The sequence below is a fragment of the Molothrus ater genome, chromosome 11 (genome assembly GCF_012460135.2).
Source record: "Molothrus ater isolate BHLD 08-10-18 breed brown headed cowbird chromosome 11, BPBGC_Mater_1.1, whole genome shotgun sequence".
Classification (NCBI taxonomy): domain Eukaryota; kingdom Metazoa; phylum Chordata; class Aves; order Passeriformes; family Icteridae; genus Molothrus; species Molothrus ater.
In genome coordinates, this window is record NC_050488.2 from 3,133,450 (window position 1) to 3,153,489 (window position 20,040).

The window sequence follows — 20,040 nt, forward strand, 5'->3', positions numbered from 1 at the left end:
CATCAGTTCAGGGCTTTTTTTCTACTATGGGAAGAAAAACCAGAAGGGGGATCTGGATCCATTGACTGTGAAACCAATAAGCTTAAAAATACAAATGCTCAGGAAATACGAGAAGGACAACATGAAATTTTTATGTGCACGTTTGGCAGGAGGACATCAGCTGGACAGGGCTCGGAGCACCCCAGGACAGTGGGAGGTGTCCCTGCCATGGCAGGGGTGGGTGGCACTGGGTGATCTGCAGATCCCACCCACCCCATGCTCCAGGCAGACACTGCAGGTGCCACAGCACCAGGGCACTGCTGGGGCAGGCAGGGGGCACCTGCAGCTCCAGCCCCACACCCAGGGGTGAAACACCAGCTCAAACCGGGCAGAACAAAGCAATGGCACAATAAGCACAGCACACAATTCCCTGTCCTGGCCACATGGGTTTGGGCACCGGGGGCTTAGGCTGGAGCCAGGCTGGATTCTGGATTCACTGCAGGCTGAGCCTGTTGGGAGGTGCTAGCAAACTTCTGGGAGAATCCTGCCCTTCCCTCTGTGCCAGGGCTCAATTCTCTGCTGACCTGGGGCCACCCCTGCTGCAGGTACAGGTGGAATCCTGCAGCCAGCACTGCCAGCACTGCCACAGCCCTTCCACTTCCACCCCTGCTGACACACAACACAAACATTGGCAGGTCCAAAAGACACCACATGATCAAATTGCCATCTAAAATTTTCAATCTTTTAAAAGAATCTTTTTCTTTTCTTTTTTTTTTGTTTGGTATGGTTTTCTGCCTGTTTGGGTTTTTTAATGGAGTTTTTTTTTGGTTTCTTTATGGTGGTTTTTTTTTTTTTGTTTGGTTGGTTGGTTTGGTTTTTTTTCTTTTGCTTTTTTTTTTTTTGTTTTTTTGGGGTTTTGTTTGTTTGTTTTTTGGTTTTTTTGAGGTTTTTTTTTTTTCTGTAGAAATTTTACTTTTTTAAAGCAAACATCACAAATATTTCAGATGCCCCAAGGAAATTACCTGAAGGAACCCCTCTATTGTCTTATATCTAATTTTATTTTATTTTTTATTTAAACAACCACATGTCTTCAGTAAGCAGAGATTTTAAAAAATTATGCTGCCACATCTTCAGTAAGCAGATTTAAAAAAATTCATTTTGACAAATATTCCCAAATTCCTTTCTGTCTGCTTCTCAGGATCCATTTAATAATGTAATAGCCTCAGGAGAAACACTGTAAAATGTCTTTTACAGTGCCAGAGCAGATCAGTAAAATGCTGTCTGCAACCTGTCAGGTTCTACAGAGATTGTGCCACTTTCCCCCTTCAACATCACACAAATGATGGACAATAACTGTTCTATTGTAATCCTCTGTCACTGGAATTTTTTTTTTTAAAAAGCACAAACTTAATCCATGATTTCCATGTTCTGCTCTATGTTGGAAAAAACAAACCAGGCAGATTTCCTGGTTTGAGCACTTCATTCCTCCTTGGTTACATATTCTGCTATAAAGACAGCAATCATCTGAATGAATAATTTCTCTGTCAATTCTGCCTGAGATTTAGATTTGGAAGGAGCAAAGAACCAAAAAATGGCTAAATCCCAGTTAAATTTGTTCCCCCTGAACTGGTGACAACGCTCTTGTCCCTCAGTGGCAACTGCAACTGGCTCTGCAAATCCTCATTTCTCAACCAAAGTACTTTCCAATTTAAAAACTGATCTGTTCCAGCACACAGCATGGCTTTACAGCCTATCCCAAATTCCACATCTCCAGTGAGGAGCTGGGTAACTTTCATTGTTTTACTTCTTTGCCAACTATTTTTTCCTCCTTGTTCTAATCAATTAAAAAATAAACTCATGGGATGGACACAGTCCTGCTCTGAGCCTTAAATTGGGTGGAAAGGATGGAGTGGCCAGCTAATGGCTGTCATTTATTTTGTTCTTTGCCAGCTATTTATTCCTCCTTTTTTGAAATCAAAAGTTGCATTTAACAGAGGGCAGTCAGCAGACACAACCATGTGATGGCACTGAAGGCCTTGCACCTGAATATCTGCAATATCTCCTTGCATTTCCTTCCTTCTGTACACTGCTGTGCAGCACACCCACTGCTTCCTGCACATCCCACGTGTCTGGAACGTTCTACCTGAGCAGACACTGGGATGTGGCAGAGGCAGATTCCTTCCCAGGCTGTGTTGGGAGCATTTCCTCCCTCATCTCCATCAAATAACAGCCAACACCATTCATTTCTGCAGCCAAGAGAGGCCAGCCTAAGAGAGGGGTTGGATTAAGCTCTTTTCTGAGCCAGAAACTGAGAGGTGTTTAAAGAACTTTTATTCCATTGTCAGTCTTATGAGAAGGGTGAGGCAGATATTATAGTACAGATATTATAATACAGATGTTATAATCCACACCATCACAATCAGAAGCTATTTTTTAATTACAAAACACGATAAGCATTTCTTGGCTATCAGCTTTTTGCCACACCATGCTGTAGATGCCTTAAAGCCAATAATCTAAAATTGCCCCTATTGGGTCCCACTACAATGCATCTTTCACTGTTCTATTTCTCCAAAGTATTCAGTTTAATTTGCAAGGCCATTCTTTGAAACTTGTTTCTAGTTCCATTTGTCTCTCAGCACTATCTGTCCTGCTCCATGGCATTTCTCAGTCAGCATCTCTTATCTCCAGGTTTGCACACAGATGCACACACTGCGTGAGCCTCCTGCCAGGCTTGGAGAATCCCCTACAAATTCATTTCCCAAAGGGATCTGTGCAATCCCCCGGCACTCCCCTGTGTTCAGACATCAAACCCAGGGGCTCCTGCAGTTTTTCCCTGGCAGAAAGGCAGACAGAGATGCAGCCATGTCCTACCTGTGGGTCGGAGAGCCGGGAGATGTCGGGGTAAAGGTAGAACTTGATGCCCTCGGAGGCGCCGGGTAACGTCACCCCCCGGATCAGGAGGATCATCAGCATGATGTAGGGGAACGTGGCTGTCACATACACCACCTGGGGAGGGAACAAACAGCACAAAAGGATGTTGTGAATTCTGGGAGCTCTGTAAGTTTCTTCCAGCTGCAGCAAAACCAGCTTCTTTTCACATCCATGGGAGGAAAAGTGCTTTGGGTGCCTTTGTGCAGGTGCTTTTGTGTCGGGGTCTCTCGCTGCTCACAGTGACCCCAAGAGATGTTAAAAGTCTCTTTTCCCTTCTTCCCTTGAAGAAGGAGTCAGAGCTCTTCAGTTCTCAGTCTCAAGGTTGTTTATTGTTCCTTATCTATAAAATTCTTTCTCCTGCCCTGCCAAGGTCTGCTCAGCAAGACAATCAGAGGCACTCTGCCTGCCCCTGGGGTGGTGTTATCCTTTTATACTAAAAATTACACATACAATATTTACAATAACTTCCCAATACCTGTCACCTCTGTTAGACAGTGAGCTTCTACTCTAAACCAATCTAAAAGTGCCAACATCACAGGAGAAGATGGAGGCCAAGAAGAAGAAGGAGAAAGGCTGGACACACCCAGATCCCTCCATCTTGCCTCCTGAACTCCCATTCTAAAAACCCCAAAATCTACTTTTTCACCTTGTGATAAATTCACTATCATTCTACTGAATTTGTCATGGCTTGCAGATCTTCATCTAAGGTTGGTAACTTGCTCCACGGGTCACAATCAAACCCACAGGGGCATTTTGAGCTCTGTGCCAGGGTCTCTGAGCCCCCTGGCAGGGTTTGAGCCCTCCAGGACAGCCAGAGGGATGTCCTGGGTCCTGACAACTTTTGTCCCCCAACCACATTCCCTTTTAAACTCCTCAGGGTTTGTGGGAGATGTCAGCACTTCTTTGTAGAGATTAAGTTCTCTGTAAGTGTATTATTTCCAAACACATGATAACAAGTAATTAATTACATCTTTTATAACAATACAAGCAATGGATTATCAGTCACCCCAGAATTACTAAACTGATTTCCCTTCAGACTGCTCTGCCTTCATGTCTGGGTTTCAGGAATAAGCATTTCATCAAACCCAAAGGTTAAATTCTATCCATATCTCCTTGGGATTTGATAGACAACCCTTATCTTACAAAGAACCTCAGGCAAAATGTCTGAGGTGCTGAACCCCAGCAATTTCTGTTTTCACATACATGGCCACACATTCTTTTTTCCAGAAACCAATTTGTTCTCTGCATGGGGGGAAACAGGAAATCTGCAAGAAGTCACATTTTCCAAAGGAAAAATGGAGCAGAATTGGTCCTGTTTCACAATCTCAACCTGAGAGCAGCACATGGCTCCTCAAACTCAGAGAAGGATTAAATCATAAATTCCATGCCACTATCAATATTTTCTTTATGTGATAACCATCTCTCTATAAATTTAACTCTACATAATTTCCTGTGGCCATTTCCACCTGTGTTCCTCTTACACCTGCCTTGCATCAGTCAAAATCAGTTCAGCTGCAAGAATGGGAAAAAATATCATTTGGTGAAAAATACAACCTCAAAAAATATGTGTTTTAAACTGAGGAGTCCAATATTTGTCTCTTATGGAAATGAAAGCAAGACATCAAAGAATGACCTGTGACAGGATTCTCAGACTTATTTTTGTAATTAATGAACAGAAATTGGATTTTCAGACTGTTTAACCCCAAACATTAAATCCTCTCATGTGACTCATCAGGTACCCTCAAAAATGGGGGAACTCTTTTACTTCAGCAGGGAGTGCACTGTGCCCAGAGAGAGCCATTAATTCCCATTTTGTGCCCTTCCGCAGGGGCTCCTGAGGTGAGGCAGGATGGGGACTTTAGGAATCAGTTGATTCCACTATTGGCATCATCATCAACACATCTGTCAAAATCAGTTCAGCTGCTGAATGGGAAAAAATCATTTGGTGAAAAAATACAACATCAAAAATGTGTGTTTTAAACTGAGGAGTCCAATATTTGTCTCCTATGGAAATGAAAGGGAGACATCAAAGAATGACCTGTGAAAGGATTCTAAGACTTATTTTTGTAATTAATGAATAGAAATTGGATTTTCAGCCTATTTAACTCCAAACATGAACTGATCTCATGTGCCTTATCAGGTACCCTCAAAAATGGAGGGACCCCTTTACTTCAGCAGGGAGTGCACTGTGCCCAGAGAGAGCCATTAATTCCCATTTTGTGCCCCTCCCCAGGAGCTCCTGAGGTGAGGCAGGATGGGGAATTTAGGAATCAGTGCCACTATTAGCATCATCATCACATCTGTGGGGCATTAAAAGTTTCCCAAATTGTTTTCTTTTCTTTCAACACATCGAACCTCTCTGAATATCAATGTGAACACAACTGTTTCTAATTACACCACATCCTGTTTTAATTGACTTTAATTGCTTGCGATGTTAATTTGCATCCCAATGCTCAAAATGCTTTTTTTAAACCCTTGTCAGAGCCATGCCAATGTTTAAGCAGTTGGAAACAAAATAAAAATTTCTGGCAGGCGAGTTTTTGCACCAAGTTCTCCTCTCACAATGTGCTTGAAAGAAAAATTGACAATGATATTTAGACATACAAGTAGGTGGAGATGCACCCAATAACTCTGAACTACCCTTGGGTGCTTAACTGAAAGTACATTGGAACCAAAGATCCTGAAAATTGATATTTTATTGGCTGCCACGAGCTTTAAGTATCAAAGAATAGGAAATAAATTGAGTAGCAAGGACTGGAAATTTAAATACCAAAACCTTAAAGAGGTTTAGATGTCACTCAAGGTTAATATATAGATATCCAGGTACCTATGAAATGATTTCATGAGTGAGGCACCATAAAGATTTTGAGAACTGAGCTAGATTTCAGTTTTATCTTTTCATACCTGAATATCTCAACAGCACAGACATGTGCCTGTGCTCCAATTTGTCCCTGGGACTGCTGAACTTCTTGTCCTAAATGAAAAGGTGTTTTTGGGAGCACTGCAGGCAGACCATGCTGCAGGGTGAGGGGATCTGGCTTTTGAGGATAAGTAGGAGACATTGAGGATAACCCTGCTGAGAATAAGGAGGAAGATTTCCACGCAGTGAAATGGTGGAGCCCCAAATCAGTGGAGATCTCCAAGCCCCAAACCAGATTTCTTTGGCCAAAACTCCTGCAGACCACAGCAGCCTGAAGCTGTGAACCTTCCTCCTTTGCTGGGCTCTTGTTAAGGACACACAACCAGAATTCCTGAACTAAATATCATTGGAGGCCAGGAAGGTGATGGAATTCTCCCCTGCACGCTGCAATGTTCTTGTTTGCACTATAAGGAAAACTGCAAGTGTTTTATAAATGGGATGAAATTTATCTTGATGCTGCAGGAGATTACTGGCTTCCTAAGCCCTGTCCCCTAAAATCCTCTATTGCTCCACTGGGCTGGAAACATGAAGAATATCAATGCAGGAATTGCCAGAGATTTGCCAGAACTCACCATTTAAATATTTATGGAAAATCAGATCTGCCCCCATGCCCTGTTCATCCTTATTTTTCAGAGTGTTTTAATCCTGGTGTAATTTAACTTTATTTATTCATTTATTTATTTGAAACCATGAGCATGGAGAACCAGAGTGAAACCCCAACTGTGCCCACACTGCCCTACACCCCTGAGTGGAGAAACTGCTCAGGATCCAAAATTTCACCCAGTGATGCAAGAAGGAAAAGAGTAATTTTTTATCCAGGGGAACAAATTGGCACAAATAGAGAAATATAATTATCATACCCCTGTCTGGCAGCTCTGCTGAGTAGCCACACCCAGGAACCACCAATTTGGGCAGGAATTCCATCAAAAGATTTTTTAAAAAAAGTTTTTAAATGGTCTCACAAGCCACAAGTCAAACCAGACTTGGCCTCACTGATATTTGCCAGTTTCACAAATTCTGATTTCCTGGATGGTACCAGCATACCTAGATGATAAACAAGATAAAATATTCTCTTTTTCAACTGCCATGGGATCGTGTGAAATATTCCATGCAGCATTGTTGGGAAAAAAAAGGCTTTTGTTCATCTGACTGTACACCATCTATAGAGCTACAACTAAAAAGGGAGATTTTCCACATTAATTGGATTTACAAGTAAAATGGCATAAAGGAATGACAGCAGATTCACAAGGTTTTTAAAAGGATGTCAAAAGGGAGAAAACATTCGACGTCCACCGACATTTTAAAGGTAAAATTTCATATATTTCATTTCAAAGAAACACCCCCAAAAGCCCAAGAGAGCAGCAGGTAAGTGGGTTTGAGTAAGTGGAATGAGGGGAGGGGTTAGAATCAGCACAATGGCTGATTTTTCCATTTTCCCTGTGTGTTTCATGGATTTATTCAGCATTATCTTCTGTTTGTCATCTTGGTTTATCCACAGAGGGAATCTTGCACCAGAATAATTCTGGTAAACCGACCTTAACCAGATTGCCTATGAACTGCAGAATTCCTTCTAAATTACCCCTGAATCATGTGTGAGAGCAGGAATAAATTCAAACCCCAACAGCTAAGAAAATGTAATGAGATTTGAGGTCTGAGAAATAAGGATCCAAAAGTCAAAATCCATTGGGAATGAAAATTCAATGAGATGAGAAAAGAGGGGCCAGGAGAGGACACGGGCTGAAGGGATGGGAGAAGCTGAGTGATCACAGGAAACAGAGATTTCCCCATGAAATAATAACTGCAGAAAGGAATAATTCCAGCACCACAGCACCCTGAGGTCATTGCCTGGGACACAGAAAAATCACTACCTGGCAGAGCTGTGCAAGTCCAGATATTTTTTCCCACACAGTGGTGAAGGCAAAAAATAAATAAATGAAAGTCTGAGCCCTGCTGGAATGGTTTCCTTCACAATTAAATGAAAACTTCACTCCGAAATTCATTGAGTCAATAATAAAAAAAAAAACAAACAACCAAAAAGCAAAAAACCAAATCAAAACGTTCTGCTTAATTTTGCTTTGGCATTCTTTTAACTGAATGGGCAGAAGGAAGTTCTCTCTTGAATTAAAAATGCTTTAACAAGCCCAAGTTGTTATTTAAAAGTCTTAATCCCACATTAAAAAAATGGGTGAAAAAACCTATTTTCCATATATTTTACAGCACAAATTATTCTTTACATTGGGTCTGACTTTAGAGACTTTTCAGCACTTCCCAAATTCCATTTCAAATATTCTGTTTTCACAAGACTGCCTGCCCGTGGTCCAAAGTTCCAAAAGAAAGAGAAGTTATGGTGGAAGGCTGAATCCAAAATGCTCTATTGGAAAGCCAGGCATGCAGCTAAAATCGGGAAACAATGAGACAGCACCAAGGGCAGACAATATCCATGCACAGCAGCAGCTCATTTTCCCAGCTGAATTGAGTGAACAATTCACTTCCATGATGAGCTCCTGCTCCCCATAAATATTCCTAAAGCAGCAGCAAGTTTTCTAAATATGTGTAATTTCCCAGCTCCTTCCAACAGCTGGGTTTGCTTCCAGCTTGCCCAGGAGCATTGAAATCAAGATCTGTCTTCTTTCTGCTAAAATTGCTCTTCAGGCTTGGTAGTTCTTTTGATGAGGTCTACAGATCTCCTACTTAATAAGAAAAAATATCAGATTTCCTTCTATTTGAATAAAAATTCTCTTATTACCAGATTCTGCCTCAAAACATTCATTTTTAAGACTACCAAGAACAGAATATGCAGTCAAAAATCCCAGTCATGGACAGCAGGACACACAAAAGTACCCATAGAAAATGTAGAAACAATGAACTTTATCCCATTATTGAAATAATTTATGTGAGCACCTGCATTTAAACACCGTAATAAATTGAATTTTAAAATAAATAAATAGTAACGGCAAATAAGTTTATTAATAATAAATTATTAAGAACAAATAAATAAATAAATAATGGCACATGCAGATAACCAGATTAATTCTTGATATATGCACAGCATATCAGTGCACAGCCTAATCAGCGCACAGCCTAATCAGTGCACAGCCTAATCAGTGACAAATAATGTGCCAACCACTTCAAAAAAAGGGAGAGTGATCATAAATAATGGGCTGGATCCTGAAAAAATGACTTGAAGCCACGATTCCTTTTATTTCAAGGATTCATTCCAGCCTGAATAAGCCTTGGTCAAGTTCATAGAATCAAATTCACAGTGAAATTTACACATGGAACAAATCAGTTCAGATTGTGGTGACTGCTCTGAGGGGTTTTTACATGTTCACAAGTGAACCCACACTAAAAAGGAGCAGCCTGCACTAAATGTTTCATTTGAAATGGAATTTCAAACGAGATGGAAATGTTTCGTTCATGTTATTGCATTTTTGCTGCCATTAAATATGAGAAAGAAAAGCATTTATCTGTTTCATGGATCAATATCTATAGTAAATACTCTCCCAGTGCTTCCTCAACCTCCACATTTCCCACATTCAACATTAATCCTCCACTCACCAACTGTTCTTAGAAGAGTTATGATGAAAAAAATTGAAGGCTGCAGCAAGCCTCAACACCAACAGTCCCAAAAATGTTCTCTCCATGTGTTGGGAAGCGTGTTCCTCACGTTGAGAACGTGCTGTCAGCACAGTGCTGTGACAAAAACCCCAACAGTTGTAAACCCTGCCCAAAATAGCTCTGGGAAGCAGGGGAAGGGCTGGCCTGGAATTTCTCAAAGGCAGAAATCCTTGAGCATAAAGGAGCACTACCATTTGGCAGTTTCCCAGTGGAAATACAAAAGCAGAATCCCAATGCTAAAATTGTGGTGTTATTGTCCCTAATATTTTCCAAAGACCTAGAATGTCTTTGTTAGAGTGATTTTTTTCTTAAAAAAAGCAGTGGATGTTTTGGGGTTGGAGGAGTCTTTACCCAGAAAAAAATTCTTGATTGAAGTTTATTATTTTATCTCCACCATTAATGGTGCTGATAAATCAGTGAAATAATGGCATCCTCTAACTGTAATTTGATTTTTTCTTTGACGTTCAGGGGCACAAAGAGGAAGAGCTGCCCTCTGGTTGTGGGGAGGTGCTGTGCTGGAATTTCTCAAAGGCAGAAAGTTGCAGAAAACCTTGAGCAGAATGAGCCCTTCCACTTGGCAGCAGACACAGCTCTCCCAGTGGAAATAGAAAAGCAGATTTCCATTGCTGAAACCGTGGTGTTATTGTCCCTGGCACCTGGAATAGCTTTCTTTAAAAGCAGTGGATGTTTTGGGTTTTGTGGGGTTTTTACCCAGACAAGAAGATTGATTGAGCTTTATTACTTTAGCTCTTGACTGAAGTTTATTATTTTATCTCCACCATAAATGATAAACCAGTGAAATAATGGCATCCTATAGCTATAATGTGATTTTTTTGTGTAACATTCAAGGGCACAAAGAGGAACACCTGCCCCCTGGTTGTGGGGAAGGTCTGTGCTGGAATTTCTCAAACACAAAACAAGCACTACAATCTGGCAAGCAGACACAGCTCTCCCAGTGGAAATACAAAAGCAGAATCCCAGTGCTAAAATCGTGGTGTTATTGTCTCTGGCACCTGGAATATTCTTGGTGGAGGTTTTTTCTTTAAAAGCAGTGGATGTTTGGGTTTTGTGGGGTTTTTACCCAGAAAAGAAGATTGATTGAAGTTTATTACTTTAGCTCCTGACTGAAGTTTATTATTTTATCTCCACCATAACTGGTTCTGGTAAACCAGTGCAATAACAGCATCCTATAAGTGTATATTCATTTTTTGTTTTAATTCAAGGGCACATCTTTCTTTAAAAGCAGTGGATGTTTTGGGTTTTGTGGGGTTTTACCCAGACAAGAAGATTGATTGAGCTTTATTACTTTAGCTCTTGACTGAAGTTTATTATTTTATCTCCACCATAAATGATAAACCAGTGAAATAATGGCATCCTATAGCTATAATGTGATTTTTTTGTCCAACATTCAGGGGCACAAAGGGGAAGAGCTGCCCTCTGCTCTGGTTGTGGGCAGGGAGAGGAAGACTGAAGGGGAGGAAGCAAATTTCAGCATCTTGGCTGAGCTCATCACTGCAAGCCAAGTGTTTATGTAGAGTTCCCATCAAGGAGGGAATTTGCAGAGCCACAAATATCTCAGAATTAAAGACTTCTGTTTAATCAAGTAAAAGTCAGCTTTAAGAATCAATCAGGAAGAATTTTAAATATAAATTAGGACTAATTAATCAACTGAGGGTTGGGTGTTTTTTTCCCATTTTTTAAAGGTGTTTAAAATGTACAAGCTTTTCTAAAACAAAGCTGTTCCTTTCCAGAACCTTCTAGGATTTTCAGAGCTCTCAATGCCACCTAGTTTACATTTGCAGACAAACCAGATACTGTGACTTACACATATACCCAGAAGTTTGCATTTTGCTTAAAAAAAAATATGTAATATGGGATAACTATTCCTCATAGCACCCCCATTTCTATGAAAATAATTCAGAACTATCCCACAGCAGCACCTGAATTTCCAGCTGTGTAATTGATTTTACGCAGGCAGAAACAGGGACTCAATAAGGCATTAAATGAATAGGAATTTTGACTTATTCTAGACAGACCTTCCAGTTCTCACTCCTCAGGTCCTGACCCATCATAAAATTGTTTAACCTTCAGCTGAAATGTTTAACCTTTAGCTAGAGATGCAGAGCAGGAGGTGATTTTTCCTGTCACTTCAAAATGTGTAAGATCTTAAATGTGCATTGGAATGGACTCAAGATTTTTGTCCAACTCCTTCTCCTGATTCAGGATTTGTTTGCTCTCTGACTCTTCCTGCAGAACATGAAACTGAGTTTCCTGAAGGAGTGTTGTCCTCCTCATGGAATTATTATGGATTCTATCATGGATTTTATATAATAATTCGTATTTATAAAATACAATATGTATAATAATTTGTATTTATAAAAATATATGTATATTTTTATAAATGTATATATGTATATATATATGTATATTTTAAAAATGTATAATAATTTGTATTTATAAAAATAAAAATATTTTTATATATGATTTTATATATAACTATATATCATTATATGTAATTTTATATATAATTATATATACAATTATGTATATAATATATTTTTATATAATATATTTTTATATATTATATTTATAATATAATTTATAATCTATTATATCCAATTAATATATTAATTATTTATAAGTTATATATTTCATAATATATTTATATATATATAATAGATATAATTATATATATAAAGATATATATATATAAAGATATATAGATAGATAGATAGATAATATTATTATATATTATTATATTATATCATGGGTTCCCTTAGAATATTTGTTTCAGTGAATCAACATTTTCCAATAAAATCAGGATTTCCCTCAGCATTCCTTATCATCTCCAGCTTAGATTTCTGCTTGATTTCCTCACCTGTCTTTAAAAAAAACATTCAAAAAACCCAAAAAAAACAACACAAAAACACACTCCCAAATGAAAATCAGCACTGAGGTAAAAAATAATATTGGATGAAGCCTGGGAAGTGGAAGCAATGCTATGACCAAAGGGTGGTAGGGGAGGTTTTCCAGCCAGAAAAAGGTAAAAAAGGTGACCTCAAAAGGTAAGAAAATTTTTCCCTAGAATTTTGCACCAAAATGAATCATATGTGAGATTTTGTTTGAAAATTATCCTATCAGTCCTCCAAGTGCTCCAGCAGGTTTGGTAATGGCCATCTCTAAATCTAGCAGTCACTTCTGCAGTTTTCTGGGCACCACAGCTCTATTTAATGTGTTACACTATAAATAGTGTAAACTATTTATTTATTTATTTGTGCAGTAAAAGCTGGGGGGAAAAAAAGATTTGTAAACTGGCAGGTGAAGATATTTTATAGCACAGCCTCACCTTTTTGTCTTTTGATGGTTTTTGTAATCAAGATGTTGAAGGAAAAGGGTAAGGGTCAGGGTCAGGGTCAGGGTTAGGGGAGATTTCTGCTCTGGTTTCTGCTCTCTGGGAATGGGACAGGAGCCAGGGAGGGGCTGGGCTGGGGGGTCAGGGGGGCAATCAGGGGAAGGTTCTGCCCCAGAGGGTGCTGGCACTGCCCAGGTCCCCAGGGAATGGTGACATTGCCCAGGCTGCCAGAGCTCCAGGAGAGTTTGGACAGCGCTGCCAGGGCTGCCCAGGGTGGGATTGCTGGGGGTCTGTGCAGGGCCAGGAGTGGGGCTGGATGATCCCTGTGGGCCTCTCCTAACTCAGGATATTCCCTGATTCCATGGACTGTCCTGTCCCTTCCAACCAAACCACAAAAACCATACCTGGCAGACCTTGATCTTTTCCTGGGTGATAAATTGTGACCGTGCTCACAGGGGTCCCAGGATGAGGAAGAGATGAGGATCTGACTCCATGTTTCAAAGGCTGATTTATTATTTTATGATATATATTAAATTAAAACTATACTAAAAGAATAGAAGAAAGTATTTCATCAGAAGGCTGGCTAAGAATGGAATAGAAAGGAATGACAACAAAGGCTTGTGGCTCAGACTCTCTGTCCAAGCCAGCTGACTGTGATTGGCCACTGATTAGAAACAACCAACATGGGCCATTAATTAGATTGGCCATTAATTAGACTGTGATTGGCCATTAATTAGAAACAACCAACATCAAAGATCTACTTGATCTACTTGTTGCATCCCACAGCAGCAGATAACCATTGGTTACATTTTGTTCCTGAGGCCTCTCAGCTTCTCAGGAGGAAAAATCCTAAGGAAAGGATTTTTCATAAAATGTGTCTGTGCCAATAAATCTGTTAAACTGACAGGCCCTGTCTTGGAATGTTCCATTTCTCTGTAATGATTATAGGGCATGGAAATTTAGTATAATTCAGGTTGTGAATTATAGGAAGGGCATGTGAATGGCATATAGAGCATTTCACTGCTCAAATCAGAAGGAAAAGATCAAGACTGGCTGAATTTGGAGTATCTCCAAATACAAAAACTCTGTAACCTCTCTGGGCATCTGTTCCAGCATCTGAGCATCCTCAGAGTGAAAAAGTGATTCTGTGATCCTATTGGGAGTCCAGGACTTTTGCAGGAGAAGAAAGAGCTCCCATTTCTTTGGGGACAGGTGTGTTTGTGTGCCCCCAGCACGACAGCCCAGCTCCTGCCAGCCCCTGAGCCACAGGAGCTCCTATCTCCATGGTGACAGCTGGGAGATGGATGCACCACGAAGCATTTACAGCACTCCTTGTGCATTAAATATAATAACAATTGGTAAAAGTACAATAAAGAGCCTCAGCACTCAGACTAACAAGCATCCTTATCGTCCTGACCCTGATTCTCCACATTTCCCTTCCCTGTGGGTACTCCACCCCCCTAAAGCAGTTAGTCACACCTTGCTGAGGGTTTATTGCTCTCTAAAGCTTCCCCTCCAAGCAGCCTCTCAGTGTTGCTGCTCAATCACCTCAAGGCTGCCTTGTAGGACACCAGTCTGACAGTGCTGCAATTAATTTGTGGGTTGGAGAAGAAAAGGTGATGTGATGCATAGGGAAAATGAGGGATCACACAATAAAACCCTGAAGAGAGGCTGAGTGAGGAGTCTGTGACTGCCACAGTCTGATTTTCTCCTGATTTTCTCTCTCAAGGAAAGGCTTTGATCTCTCAGCTCTCCCTTCAAGCCCTCAGCTCAGCAGAGATCCCCAAGTGGCTGTTCTGGGGATGTAAAGGGGCTCTCCCTGGGGAGCACAGGCCTCTCCCTGTGCCCATCCTCACAGGAATAGTGGATTTGTCTTTCCAAACAAGCTGTGGGTCTGCTGGGGGATAAAACCAGCACTGAGAGATAAAAGAAACAATGGGAAGGATTCCACTGATGGATGAATGGAAAAAGATATTTGCTTTAACAAATAAACTGTAGGTTTGCTGATAAATGAAATTAGACATTGAAAAATGAAAGAAACAACGGCGAAGAAAAACCCCTAAATTCCACAAAAATTAAAAATGAAAAGGGAGGGTTATACATTAGAGAGAAATCTCTGGTATCAGGTGTTCTGGGAAGTCTGAACCTCCCAAGTACCTCAGTAATAGGGAAAGAGAGAAGGGAAATGGAAAATTGGGATTGAAAGGAGGCTGTGTCCTCCAAAAATGTGAGAGACCCCAGGGGATGCTCCATGGCCTCTCCCTTTATTGGAATAAAGCCAGAAAAGAACTCCTCTGTCTTCTTTTTTGGACATAAATCTCTGGTGTTTGTGGGTTAATTTTCCTGACAATCCCACACTTGGAGCACTGAGATTCCACCCTGAGCAAGGCACTCCAGGGACAAGGGACACACAAACCAAAGCACAAAAATCCCCCCTGACCTCAAGCACTGCAATTCCCCCAACCACATTTTACACCCACAGGAAAGAACCCAGAATTTTTACTCTTTCTGCTTCTATTTCCCAGCAGATGAACATATTCTCTTATTTTAGGGCCACATGCCGGGGATTTTTGCACAACTGGAAATGCCAAGGCCTCAAGAGAGGCTCTGCTATGAGAGAGGTCCTCAACAAACACAGAGTTACCCCATGTCAGAAATATAAGCACTGTTCAGGCCTAGTTTTTTTTAATTAACTTAATTAAGAGCAGTGCCTTACACTTTCCACACCACCCCTATCTACTGCTTGTCCAAAGTGTCTGCTTTCCATGACCCAATCCAGCTTCCACAGGATGTTTTGAGTTTCTTCCTCTCTTTTTTTGGAGCGCACAGGTTTTTTCCAGCAGCAGAGTGAATAGCAGGTGCACAGCAGCCAGCTCCCTCCTGGGCATGTGTTTGAGTTCCCAGCCCAGCACCAGCAGCTGCCTGAAGCTGCCTTTGCTGCTCCTGAGGCAATTTATTCATTTATTTATTTGTTTCATTAAGCTTTGCCATTCCTGGGAGTGAGTTTGGATCCGAGCCACAGGAGCTGACACTGGGGTGGGATTCAGGACTTGAGTTTGTAAATCTCACAAGAACAGCCTTGTAAACAAAACTTGTACTACAAAGACATCTTCACACTGCAGATAAAGCCAGAAATGTGGGCTTGGCTGGCTGCAGCAAGCAGAGCCTGGCAGGAATTTGGGTTAATATAGCCCTGGCATACAGGGTATGGGAATGGATAGCTAAAGTTGCAGTTAAGGAGCCAGCCCTAAAGCTGGAGAGATCAGCAGGAGCTGAGGACAAATAACCTGTGTGGGAATAGGGAACTGGAGCTCTTCTGTTTCATGGGGAAAAATATGAAATTGGAGCAGCATTAGCAAAGTCAGAGCTATAAATGTTTGTGTATCCCCGTGTGCGCTCCTGCAGAAGAAAAGGTGCAAATAATATCCCAAATACACAAAGCAAGACTGAAGAGAAGCAATATTCATTGCAATTTCTGTGCACTCATGGAGACCAGGATGTGGCAACCACAGTTTTGGGAAAGGCAGCTTTGGAAACCTCTCAGTTGTAAATCCCAGCCAGCAGCAGGGCCCTGCACCTGAAGGAGTAATATTTGAACCCTGATACGTGCATCAACAATGATAATAAACAGAAATGTTCTATTTTGGCTATAAATTTTGGGGAAGAGGATGGGTAAGGAAGGGCAGGTTCTAATAGGGAGTTGTTTCATGGGGAAGAAATATGAAATTGGAGCAGCATCAGGAAACTCAGAGCTGTAAATATTTGTGTAACCCATGTTAGGGACCCCGTGTGCTCCTGCAGAAGAAAAGGTGCAAATAATATCCCAAATACACAAAGCAAGACTGAAGAGAAGCAACATTCATTGCAATTTCTGTGCACACATGGAAACCAGGACATGGCAACCACAATTTTGGGAAGGGCAGCTTTGGAAACCCCTCAGTTGTAAATCCCAGCCAGCAGCAGTGGAGGAATAATATTTGAACCCTGACACGTGCATCATCAATGATAATAAACAGAAATGTTCTATTTTGGCTATAAATTTTGGGGAAGAGGATGGGTAAGGAAAGGCAGGTTCTGAACCGTGAAGAGATCATACTCTGAATAAATATATATTAATAAGTATATGTTAATAATCTATATTTATTTATTAATTATTTCTATATTTCTTTAAATCTATGTAATAAATATATGCTCTGAATAAATGAGTGCAACTGTCACATTTCTAAAGCCTCTTTGTTGGGTCAGTGTAATTTGGATAAGGAGCCTCAATGGCAAAAGAAGCTGAATTTGTTCCCTTTAGCCAACCAGGGCATTTTTCCTCCAGGGATTGCTGTGCTCATCTGTGCCCCTGGGGCTTTCCCTTGAACTTTCCCTGCATTGCCACAGCAAATATCCCAGCTGGCTTTCCACCCTCTGCCCCTTCTGCTTTCTCATACTTTAAGTTCACAGCCCAGGTGATTTCTCTGCCCAAATCCTGTCCCACCTGCCTGTGCCTTGAGCTGCCCCTCAGTGCCCTCAAACACTTTTTATTCTTTTCAGCTGTGGAGCAGGGCTTAGACCCACCCCAAATATTCATATAAAAGTGGATTTCCCCACTAGGGTGCAGCTGGGAAGGACTGAAATCATAAAAACACAATTTTATTGATGTTTCCTATACTTGAAACCTTCCCCAGCAGCCAAACAGGTCGGGAAAACCAACAAGAAGCACAAAAACCTTTTTTTTTTTTTTTTTTTTTTTTTTTTTTTTAACAAACCCAAGGTGTCCTTAAATGCTCAGAGCACAGGAGAGTGGAGAAAAAATGAGTTTAGAAAGCTCAGGGAGAGAAGGAGGAGAGCAGGAACTCTGCATGCATCTCATGAATGTTCTACTTTCCCCCTTTGAATACAGACATCAGCCTTGGCCACGGCCAAAGCCTCACCATGAAGGGCCATTCTTTGCTGTTACTTCAGCCTGAGACAAAAGACACTTCAGGAGATACAATCCTTGCTGCCCAGTTCCTTTTCCTGGGCTCTTACAATGGGCCCTAGTTCTTTCTTTTTTTTCTTTTTATTTATTTATTTTTTTTTCCTTCCACACATCTTTCTCTTTTTTTTTTTTTTTAATTTTTTTGTTTCTGTCCTTTTGCTCCTTCTTTCTGCCTCATTGAATCCATTAAGGCCTTTAGATGGGCTGCTATTGAGAAATAAATTTTCTTTGGGACTAGTGACTGAGTCTTAACTGCTGGCATGCAAGGCTTTAACTCCTGAGGGGAGGGAAAATGATGGGTAAAATATAGAAAAAACTATCTCTGAGAGTCTGGGCTCTTCAAGCACACTGGTTACCCAGCAGAGCCCTGCTCCTCAAGGAAAAGGAATCACCTCATGCCAGGAATTTTCCCACTTCTCTCATGCATTAATCTTGACACACTGAGCTCCCTTTCTGCTGGTATTTCCCAGCAGATGAATATATTCTCTTATTTTAGTGAGTGATTTTTGCACGCTGGAAATGACAAGGCCTCAAGAGAGGCTCTGCTATGAGAGAGGTCCTCAATTAACACAAAATTACCCCCAGTCAAATATTTTTTTGTTCAGGCCTATTTTTAAAAATTATTTTAATTTTTTTGTATTGTTTTCCATCACTGAATTGTTAGCCCAGCTCCATAAGTGTAAATCTAGTGCTTGTGCATGCAGAAACAGAAATCCAAATCTCACTTGATTTTCTTCCTCAGTTTATATCCCAGAAGTAGCCAAAGACATATGAGCTCCCCTTATTAGGGGTTTTTTCTGCTTTGTGACACAGGGACTGGAGACAGCTCCAGAAATTCTGTGACTTTTTCTGGCTGCTGTTTCAGCCTTGCTGCAAACCTTTGGGCAGAATAGAGAGACTCCAAGCCTTGCAGAGAGGTAAGAGATTAAGTTTAACCAGCTTTAAGCTTCAAAAAGATGCTGTTCTCTAGAGAAACCACTGAAACTTACTGCTTTGTATTTGAAATTTTTTGTCTTAGGCAGGAAAAAAAGATCACATTTGGAAAGAACAGATATAGGGCTGAGTTATTTTGTTCTCATTACATTTTATAGGGGTTTTTTTATTATCAAAATATTATTAATAACAATAAGATTGAACATAATTGGGGGGCACATTATGTTGTTACACAGATTATTTCAAAGCCACCAAAGCTCAGTTCAGCCAAGAGAGCTAAAATTCACCTCAGAACCAGGACAAAAAACCTTGGGGAAAAAAAAACCCTTCAAAGTTCTCAGAGTGACAGAAATCATTCACAAAACAAAAAGAAATATGAGCTGGAAGCGTGTGGGGGGGTGCAAAAATAACTAATTATCTTTGGATAATGAAGTTTTCTGGGGATGTGCATCCATGAGCCATCCCCTGCTCCCTCCAGGTGGAAGAGGGAGCAGAACAATAAAAACAGAGCTAAGGGGGAATATTTGAAGTTCAGTAGTGAGAGGTGACACCACACTCAGCCAGCAGGGCGTGGGAGATCCTATTTTGCATTTTAAATTGTTCACAAAAATTCTGGGTATTTTCCCCAACAGTAAAATGAAAAATAAATTATAACCAAAAGTTAACTACTTTTAAAAGTTAACTATACTTAAATATATAAAATAAAGTTGCAGCTTTATTTTATATATTTAATTTAGTAATGCACAGTGTAGAGCTTAATTTGTTGGAATAAATTCCCAACAGGTCAGGTGTCTATTTTATATTGAATTATTCAGAACTGCAGCCTGGGACAGGTGGTCCTCAAAAGTGCAGCCATGATATTTTCTGAAAAATCCCTTTGCCAGGATCTTTTTCTCATGAGAAGCTGAGAGGCCTCAGGAACAAAATGTAACCAATGGTTATCTGCTGCTGTGGAATGCAACAGGTGCATCTGGGATTGGGCTCATGGGGTTGTTTCTAATCCATGGCCAATCACAGTCAGCTGGCTCAGACTCTCTGAGAGTCACAAGATTTTATTATCATTCCTTTCTATTCCTTTCAAGCCTTCTGATGAAATTCTTTCTCTATTCTTTTACTATAGTTTTTAATATATCATATATCATAAAATAATAATTATAAAATAATAATAATATATCATAAAATAATAAATCAGCCTTCTGAAACATGAAGTCAACATTCTCATCTCTTCCCTCATCCTGGGACCCCTGTGTACACCACCACACAAAACCATCATTAAATAAAAAAAAAAAAAAAACAGAGATCTCTACCTTTAGTAACGCCTAAAATGTTAAAATGTTAAAA

The 20,040-nt window shown here is 40.4% G+C and overlaps 1 protein-coding gene across 5 annotated transcripts in view; it reads right to left on the reverse strand.

Annotated features, from left to right (window-relative positions):
* SLC6A11 (solute carrier family 6 member 11) overlaps positions 1–20,040 on the reverse strand; it is a 106,435-nt gene that overhangs the window by 52,700 nt on the left and 33,695 nt on the right. For all 5 annotated transcript variants that reach the window (XM_054516014.1, XM_054516016.1, XM_054516015.1 and 2 more), the window contains exon 7: positions 2,851–2,985. In XM_054516014.1, the coding sequence (XP_054371989.1) occupies positions 2,851–2,985 (135 nt within the window). The remainder of the gene's footprint in view (positions 1–2,850; positions 2,986–20,040) is intronic.